Here is a 10,167-nt window from a genome sequence, read left to right on the forward strand (position 1 = left end):
AGAAGAAGAAAGGGAAGGGCAGGAGGGTTGACCTCCGGTGCTGCTGGTGGCGGTGGAGAGAAAGCTGACGATGGTTCACAGTGGTTATTACGGCAGTGGACAGTGTTTGCTGTAGTTTTTTTCTTCTTCTTCTCGATGTAGATGCACCAGCCTTTGGTTTTTTCTTTTGATAAATAGGATTACAAACTTATACGTAAGATGTATTTTTTATATTAAAAAAGTTGTTCGTTTTATTTTATTAATTGATGTTAGAATTTATTTACTTGATAAGATCAAAATTTCTTTACCAATGAAGACTTTTCTTAAACCTTAGACCACTAACAAGACAATTGTAAAACCTTTAAACCACATCAAACCGCAAAGCAGTACATCTTATGTAGGGTGTGCTAGGGGTACTAATACATTTTTTAATCATAATCAGTTTCCTACCCTTGAATTTCTAACAAATACAAGGACACTCCGAATGCAATATTTTGATACAAAATTCAACGGCTACAATTGAACAACAATATTTGTATCAGTGGGATTTACTGCCACACTCAATCATGTTAGCTTTAATTATAGCTGCTTACATATGGTGTGTTTCACCTTCACCCACTAATCCAAATAATCAAGATAATAATCAATCCTAATTACTATACACAACTCTCAGGCATAAGCACTCCACTGCTGGTTCCACCTATGTTCTTACATGATGATGTTGCTGCTGTATTCATGTAAGTAAGTTTTATGTCTTGTAATTTGATTCCCCTGCAAGGATTACTGGGGCTGCAATCAAATGTCACTGCCTCTGGTGATGCTGATGTTCCTTGTATGTTCCTGTATGTCACTTGACTAATCTTCACCCCAGAACTCTATTAAATTAAACACAACAAATTAATTAGATTCCATCATATGAATTAAGTACACTAATTTGTTAGCTAATTGAAATACTGTAATTAATCACCTGACCAGGACAGCCCTGGTTATTTGGGCAATAATTTTGGTCAATGATAACTGGGTTCTTCACATTTTTCATAATCAAGTTTTGGAACACAACGTTCCTCACAAATCCATTGCTGGGCCTAGCCCATGATTTTATCCGTACACCATTGTCTGATCCACTGAAGATTGAATTTGTTAAGGTTATATTTTCTACACCACCTTCGTTGAATTCCTTGCCTAGACTTCCAATGCTGTAAAAATTTAAGGTACAACAAATGAATCAGTCAATCAATCAGAACCACTTCAGTGTTGTACTGGCTAGGACTCTTAATTTGCAATTAAAACAGTCAAGACATGTTATCATATCTTTTTATCACAAAAGAATATAAATTTTAGTCGAAAACCATCATAGAAATACTGAATTTATCTCCATATTCTTGTCTCTTAGTCTCTTAAACTAAATATGTTTATATCATTTTTTAATACATTTCATCTGTTTGAGGACACTAAAGATGAAAACATAGGTTACCTGATACCATGTCCAGGGCCACACTTAATGCTGCTCATGAGCATGTTCCTGGTGCTTGGACCGATTGATATGCAGTCATCTCCTGTCTGAAGTGTGCTGCCGGTGATTGTAACTCCGGTCGATGTTTGCACGTGAATACCGTCGGTGTTAGGGCTTTGGTCTGGAGCAATTACCCTTACATTTCGGACCAAAACATTGTTGCAACTGTTGATAACAAGGTGCATTGATTGACTGTTGATTGATGTCAGGCCGCTAATCAGGATGTCATTTGCCCAGTTGAATGTTATAGACTGCATTAACAAATTCATCCTATTGTTATAGACTGCATTAATTGAAAATATATATAATGCAACTTGTTAAATTACTAAATTGATTTTAAACTTCAAATGTATGTATGTATATATGTAAACTCACACACACACACACTTACCCTAGCTCCGACAGGGCAATTCTGTCCAGATTTCCGGCAAGCCCAGAAGCCAGCACCTTTAGCATCAAGGGTGCCACCAAAGACAGAAACTCGATTGACTTTTATGAACAAAATCCAGTACCCTGAGTTGCCTAGAGCACGATAATCTGCAGGAGCTACAAGGGTTCCATCTATCTTAACCGTAATTTTATTCTTGCATGGACCTCTAAACACTGTTGCCTTGAGCAAATACCTTCCTTTAGGCACAGAGATTGTGGATGGAGAAGCTGAGCTACATGCAGCTGACCATGCCTTAAGAAAGGGTTGCGTTGAGTCAGTTTTGCCATCCGGTTTTGCACCAAACTTGATCACATTGTAGGATGCAGAAGCTGCATTTGATTGCTGAAAAATGCAGAAAAGGGAGAGTACTACATATGAAACAACAAACTTAGCCATAGAAGAGAGAAATTATGAGCTAGCTAACCAGGCAGTTCAGTTGGATGGTTAAAAAAATGGCAGTTAGGGAAAATATTTATAGGGAGGAGTGTATGGTGGTTTCGTATCCACTCCTCCAAATTGTAGCAGCTAGGGATTGCTGTTGCAAATGATGATTACAAATTAAAATTAATTTAATAAATGTCAATCTTGAACTTTAACAATTTGCACGTCTCCATATGTACTGATAGTGATTATATGTACGGCCACATGCATTCTTATAAGTTACGAGTCTAGATGAAGAAAAATGAACGCATCCCATGTGATAAGTTGTTGAGCACACAAACTGTTTAATTGTAAATTATGATGTTCCACAAGTAATTGATAACATGATTAAATAGTTGGTTGATAGTGGCAATATGATCATGCACTTTTATGTTAAGTTGTTAATGAATGAAAGTATATATTTTATGAATGCTGCGTTGCATGTGTGTGTGTGTAAGAGTTAAAGACTCAATGAAGTTGATGAACAGCCGCCATCTCCTCCTTTTCCACGTGATGGGTGAGTAATTGCTGCCGGGAATGCTGCCTCTTTTCAAGCTATTTCCGATCATCAATTATCAAATTAGCACTAATACTATTCTCTTTCTTTCTTTTGGTAGATTATTATTATTTCCGAAAATTGTTATGTTATTCTTAAAATAAATATCATTGGATAAAATATACACAAACATAAAAGAAAAAATCGCATTTGAATTACAATTATATAAAGAATATCTTCTTTTAAGTTAAAAAATTAGTTTCTTTATTTTTATTTTCTATACACAAGATAAAAGAAGAAAATCGCATTCGAATCATAAAAATATTAGAATATCCTCTTTTAAGTTAAAAAAGAGTTTTTTTTTTTTTTCCTTCTTTATATATTCTATTTCTCTGTTTAGTAATTATCACTAATTACTTCTGAAGTAACGTAGCATTTTTCCCCGGTTAACTTCAGCCATTAAAATTTATAATATTTTTTAAAACAAATAGATCCTTGTTTTCTTCTTCTTTTTTTAATGATTAATTTCGAAGGAGAAAAAGTCAAGGATGAATTGAGTAACATCCATTAATTAGATGAAAGCCCGATTATACGTTTTCGTCTGGGAATAAACATATCATTTTTCCTTTTCTTTTTCTTTTAGTCAACCAATTAAGATTTGTGCATATAACGTAGGCACATGTACATCCTTCGTACCTTTAATCTATACATCGTGAAGTACGGTGAAATGATAGTTGGTTGACTAATTTTCAGTTTCTTACGTAAGGCTTGCATGTCTTCATGCTAACTTAGTGATGGCTCGCGGTGGTACTGGCAACGATGGTGGAAGAATGAGTCTTCAAACGGTGGCATTATGCCATTGTTAATAGCGAGAGAAACAAAGAGAGAGGCTGTTTTTCTTTTCTTATTCTTTTTTTTTTGTTCTTCTGATCTTGCATTTCCTCTTCTTTCCTTTCTTACTCCTTGTTACACGTGTGTGGCGTTACAGCGATCATCCACCACCCTCATCAATGTGTTGAGTGTCTATCTTGGCAAATATGGAAAGACAAGGAATTCTTGTTTTTTATCAGTGAAAAAAATAGAATGTGAGTCACCACCTAATATTTTGATTACTAGGAATCCTAATTGGTCTTAGAGATCGGAAACTGATTGTGTAAAGGGAAGATATTAGCACTCCAAATACGCATTACCTAAGGTAAGCTACATTGTTTTATTATCTGATAACAATTAAGGTCTTGTCGTGTTTTCTAATTTGTGATCTGTCTATGGTTTAAGAAAAAAATTTCTCGGTAAGAAGATTCTTATCTTATCAGATAAAAACCTAGTCATGCTAACGTCAAATAAATAAACTATCTTTTTAATATCGGGAGTACGTTTTACAAATAAATTCATAATCCCGGATATTAAAAGAAAACAAAATATTTTTTTGGGTGTTTTGAAATATTGGTCTAATTCTCATGACTTTAATAAACTAGTTATTAAAGCCAAGATGCATGCTAATACATATTTTTGGAATTTTTGTTGTATGAAAATATGATGTATTTTTTTTTTTTTTAGAGACTTGGCCGTATGCATGAAAACAAAAATATTTTTTAAAAAAAAAAAAAGGTTTTGATGAAAAACAGGTATTTTAATACCGCATTTGTATCTTTACGATATAGAAATACAAACTAATATTAAATAAAATTCAGTAACAAAATACACGGGAAAATCACAAATTTCCCGAAAAATATTTTTTTATATTATTTTTATAAGTGGGTTGGACCCAGCCCAAAAAAAAAATCTAGGTCGAATCCCACTGTTGCATGAACAGTGGGCGTGAATTATAATTCAAGCCTATTGTTTATGCAGTGAACAGCGGGGAAGAAGAAGAAGAAGAAGAAGAAGAAGAAGAAGGGAGAGGAAGGCTAACCTGCGATGATGGTGGTCTAGCTGGCGTGAAGGGCAGCGTGGTGCAAGCGGTGGCAAAGATGGCGGCTGACGATGGCAACAGTCATTGTGGTTGATCCTCCTCTGATGAAGATATGGGTTGGTGGATATGAAGGTGGACAGACCGGTAGTGGTGGAGATGTTGGTGGCTGAACGCCACGGTAGAGAGAGAGAGAGAGAGAGAGAGAGAGAGAGGTTCTCTTGGCAGTAGAAACTGGGCGTTAGAGGTTGGTTTTTTGGTCGATTTTGGACCCAAATTTCTCCACCCCTGAGCAATGAAAATAAAATTTATTTATAGGTGGTGAAAGAGAGACACTTTGTCTTTTTTAATGCCAAATCCTGGCCCTTGGATCGACGTGAAAGCATCCCAACCATTGCTTCAAAGAATCAATAATGAACTGTTAGTTTTGTGTAGGAAAATGGTTGGTCGGGTTGGCAACTTTGGGGCAGTGCCATCGCTCCTCTACAACCTCGATCAGCTCGAACAGCTTACACTAGCATGTAGTCAGGTATCACATGATCATTTGCGTGTATGTTTCATCTAATTTGGTGAAGAAACGAAGCACCAAATACCTTGAAAAGATGGTCACCCAACCAACCCTGATTTGTAATTTATTTCTATTTACACTTCTGATTGGTTTCAAACTTTTAATTTTGTTCAATTTTACCCGTGAAGAACTTCAATTTAAACCCTAGATTTCGGCGTATTTTTCCTTTTGATTCTTGATTTCAAATTTCTTCAATCAAGTCCCTAATTGGCCATCAAACTTCAATACCTATGCAATTAAACTCTTGATTTGACCTAATCAACTCTCAAAATTCTACCTTCACCCTAGAACTTTAATTTCTTCCAATTAAAACTTAAATTGACTTAAAAATCAATTTTTCTTCTAATCAAACCTTATATAAATTTAATTAAACCTCCAATAAAATTTAATTGAGTCCATAAACATCTGATTTTAGACTTTTTTTCCTCAAATTAAATTTTTCATTATCAACAGGGCTCTTCATCTGTAAAAAAGATACCATCAAATGTTAATCTTTGAATTTTTTAGCCTCCTTAACCAACTTCTAGCTATTTTCCGGACGCTATGACTTCCTCTTTTCACTGTTATTATTTTTTTGAATTTTTTTTTTGTTCAAATAGTTTTTTTTATTTTTTGGAAGAGAAAATGTGAATTAAGCCAAAAATGAGTTATGACACTCACCTTTTTTTTATTATTATTATTGTTCTTCTCTTCTATTCTCTTATTACCCTCTATTTTCCTTTGTTCTTTTATCTTTCTTTTTTTTTTTGTCTTCTTTTTTTCTTTTTCTCTATTTTTTTTCTTTTGCACCCCCTCGGTATGGGGAGAAAGAGCTACCCTACCCCTGTCTAGTCATGGTCAAGGGGTAAGGTGGTTAGGGCGGCCTCTATACAGTCGTCCACAGGGCTTGGCTCTTCAGGTTTTTTCATCATGGTGGCAGGCCATGAGGGGGTGTTGGTTATGTCAAGGTTTTTAGGCAAGTGGGAGGGGGAGAGAGAGAAATAAATACTGCAAAGGAGGTGAAAAAAAACCTTCTTCCCCTGCCTTTGAGCGTCTAGGGGAGGAAAAAGATACATCGTGCCGTTAAAAAAGCACCGTTTTGTGCTTCTTTTTTATGTGAATAGTGCATTAAATGGCATAATTTTGTACAAAACATGTCATTTCATTTAAAAGAAAAAGGCGCCAAAACATGTCAAATTCCAAATCAATCCTTAATTTTTTATTTGTTCATTAATCAAGTCCTCAATTCCAATTTTAATTTTAAGAATCAATTCAATTGCATCCCTGACAAATTCGATCGTTTTCCCTGAAGTTGGCCGCCTTTTTAACTTTAGTTCTTGGTTTTGAATTTGTATATTTTGACCTTTAATTGATCAATAAACTTTCAATTTCTTTAATTTAGCCCCTGATTGCCTTTATATTTAAGCTCTTTTTCCAGTTTGGTACTTAGTTTTGGATTTCTTCAATCAAATTTCTAATTGCTCATCAAACTTCAATATTTATGCAAGTAAGCCCTTGATTTGATCATATCAACTCTTAAAAATTATAATTTGACCCCTAAACTTTAATTTCTTTCAATTAAAGCCCAAATTAACTTAAAAATCATTTTTTTTTCTTGCAATCAAACCCTATATAAGTTCAATTAAACTTTCAATAAAATTTAATTGAGTCCTTAAATATTTGGTTTTGGACTTTTCTTCCTCAAATTGAATTTGTTTTTGTCAATAAGGCATTCATCAGTCAAAAATATATTGTCAAATTTTAATCTTTGTATTTCTAGAGCTTTCTCAACCAATCTTTGATCATTTTCTAATTGTTCTAGCATTTTTTTTTCACTGCTATTAGTTTTTGGTTTTCTTTCAAATATATATATAATAATGTTTTTTTTACTTTTTGTATATTCTTTTTTTCTTTTTTTTATGGGGACCAAAAAATGGGTAACAACACTCCCTATATATAAATATTTTCCCTAACTACCATAACCAAAAACATCAAAACATCAAAATCAAGCAAAATGTACCAAATCCAAAAAAACATAAACTTAAAACTAATTATATGTTCAAATAACATGGATTTAAAATTGGTTTTCTAAACCTATTTTATGTATGAATGGACCTAGCAAACCTAAGGTAAAACACTCTTATTTTAATATGCATAGCTTAAGTTATACAAAAACTAAAACAACATTATATATCAAAAACACTTGTATTTTTTATTGATATTTCTCTTCCTTTTCTTGTATTTTATTTTCTTTTTTTTCTCCTCTCCTTTCTCAACCTTTGTTTTTCTCCCTAAACTTGAAGGGGTTTTGCTAGGGTTTTGGAAGGTTTTGAATTCATATGTGACCTCTTAATCTTGAAAGAAAGGTTATAAACCCTTAATAAGAACTCATTGAAGAGCCATTGTGTGTGAACACATGAAAACCAAATTATTTTTTGCATAATGGTTGCATTGTCGGGGTTAACTGGTTTGCCCACTTTCAAGACCTCGTTGAAGCAATTCTGACATCATCATCGCATTTGAATCCAACCTTACTCAATTTGAAAGATTGTAACTCCACGTTATGTGTTTGAAGTTGCAAACCTGATCAGCCCAAAATCTAAAAATTGAGTTATGGCTGATTATGGACAAAATATTGAGGACTTCTATAGATAAATTGGGAAGTAAACATCAAATTTAATGGAAATGAAATTTTAAAAGGGATATTCCTTTTTCATTTGCAAAATCCTCATGTCATTTAAAGATCTGGAAATCCACAACTAGCTCTTGAAAAATGTCAACCTGATTATAATAAACTACCAAGAAAAAAGATGGACAGGGGCTAAACAAATGCTGTGTACTTCTGTTTTTCCCATATTGCACATGGCATAGGCACCTATATCTCTATTGACTAGTCCCTTTCTTTATAAATATGCAACTTGCATATTGTTGGTCACAATGCACAAAGAATTATCAACGATATTGGTTTGCCATTACATCATGAAGACATGAAAAGGCCTTACCTCAGAAACTGAAAATTAAATTGTTAATTAGTCAACCAACTATAATTAGTCAACCAACTATCATTTCAACGTACTTCATGATGTATAGATATTAAACGCACAAATTTTAATTAGTTGACTATAGAAAAACAAATGATATGTTTATCAGCTAGCTATCTCCTCTCTTTTTTTAATTGGCCAACCGAAAAATTATAATCGGGCTTTCATCTAATTAATGGATGTTACTCAATTCATCCTTGACTTCTTCTTTTTTTTTTCCATTGAAATTAATTATTAAAAAAAGAAGAAGAAAACAAGGACCTATTTGTTTTAAAAAAATATCATTTTGATCATAAATTGTAATGGTAGGAGTTAACCAGGGAGAAATGCTATGTTACTTCAGAAGTAATTAGTGATAATTACTAAATAGAGAAATAGATATAAAAAAAGACAGAGAAAATAATAAATAATAATAAAAATTAAAAGAAGATAAATATTCTTATATTTTTATAATTTGAATGTGATTTTTTTATTTTCTGTTTGTGCATAGGAAAAAAAAACTATTTTTTAACTTAAAAGAAGATATTCTTATATTTTTGTAATTCAAATGTGATTTTTTCTTTTACGTTTGTGTATATTTAAAAAAAAAAAAAAAAGTTGTCCTGGTAGGGGCGTTGGTTTTTTTTTCTTTTATGCTAAAGTTATGATAGATGTTGGATCTAATTGATAATATTTTTTATTTGGTCCTAGCAGAGAATCACCCGATAATTGACGGACCAATATGTCTATATATATTTCATGCTTCAAATAATCCAAAAACGAAATCCCATCTAGAGATAATAAAACGAAAGAAAGAGAATAGTATTAGTGCTAGGTAGAGATAAAAGATTAAACCAAATGATGAGGGCATTATTCCCTCCTCTTCTAATTTGATAATTGATGATCGGAAATAGCTTGAAAAGAGGCAACATTCCCGGCAGCAATTTCTCACCCATCACGTGGAAAAGGAGGAGATGGCGGCTATTCATCATCTTCATTGAGTCTTTAACTCTTGCACACACACACGCAATGCAGCATTCATATAATATGTCTCCCCATCTCCTCCGTAAGCCGCCACCATAAATACAATATTGGAGAAGAAAAAAGAAGAACATAATTTCTGAAAATGAAACCAACTAATTATTGTATTGGAATCAAACTATTGTATATAAAAGAAGAATGATTCGAGTTCTTTTTAGATTAAGTCAAACTATATATATATACACACACACACTTTCATTCATTAAATAATATTGCATGATGATATTGTCATTAACCTACTAATTACTTGTAGAACATCATAATTTACAAAAAGTTTGTGTGCTCAGCAACTTATCGCATGGGATATGTTCATTTTTCTTCATCTAAACTCGTAACTTGTAAAAAAGCATGTGGTCGTATATATAATCGAGTTTGTTTGGTAATGAAGTTATGGTTGTTTTTGCAAATAACTTTTCTTACCAAAAAATACATGTCAATGATTTTTTTTTATTTTTAAAAAAATTATTTTTGATATCAACACATCAAAATGATTTGAAAACAATAAAAACATATTAATTTAAAATTAATAAAAAAAAATTAAATTTTTTAAAAATATTTTTGAAACACAAAAACAAATAGGCTTAATAATGAGAAGTGCAAATTGTTGAAGTTCAAGATTGACAAGTTTAATTTCTTTTAATTAATAATAATCATTTGGAGCTCACAAATATTCAGGCAATAATTAAGATCCCTGGCTACAACATTTGGAGGAGTCGATCCGAAACCACCATACACTCCCTATAATTATTTTCCCTAACTGCCATTTTTGTACCGTCCAACTGAAATCCCTAGCTAGCTCATAATTTCTCTCT

At 32.7% G+C, this 10,167-nt stretch overlaps 1 protein-coding gene across 1 annotated transcript; it reads right to left on the bottom strand.

The window, feature by feature from the left end:
- Window positions 1-329: 329 nt before the first annotated feature.
- On the bottom strand, window positions 330-2,347 carry LOC118029645 (polygalacturonase). Its single transcript, XM_035033540.2, has 4 exons — window positions 1,884-2,347; window positions 1,454-1,743; window positions 947-1,175; window positions 330-854 (listed from the first exon to the last, which is right to left on the bottom strand). Exons 1-4 carry the CDS (start codon window positions 2,316-2,318, stop codon window positions 636-638), a joined length of 1,173 nt encoding a protein of 390 aa, XP_034889431.1. The 5' UTR covers window positions 2,319-2,347; the 3' UTR covers window positions 330-635.
- Window positions 2,348-10,167: the final 7,820 nt, after the last annotated feature.

Source organism: Populus alba, chromosome 17 (assembly GCF_005239225.2).
Source record: "Populus alba chromosome 17, ASM523922v2, whole genome shotgun sequence".
Classification (NCBI taxonomy): domain Eukaryota; kingdom Viridiplantae; phylum Streptophyta; class Magnoliopsida; order Malpighiales; family Salicaceae; genus Populus; species Populus alba.

Coding starts and splice junctions, on each gene's coding strand:
- LOC118029645 (XM_035033540.2), bottom strand. CDS start 2,318: ATGGCTAAGTTTGTTGTTTCATATGTAGTACTCTCCCTTTTCTGCATT. Junction 1,744..1,883: donor ATTGCCCTGTCGGAGCTAGG/GTAAGTGTGTGT, acceptor TTGTTAATGCAG/TCTATAACATTCAACTGGGC. Junction 1,176..1,453: donor GGCCCTGGACATGGTATCAG/GTAACCTATGTT, acceptor AAATTTTTACAG/CATTGGAAGTCTAGGCAAGG.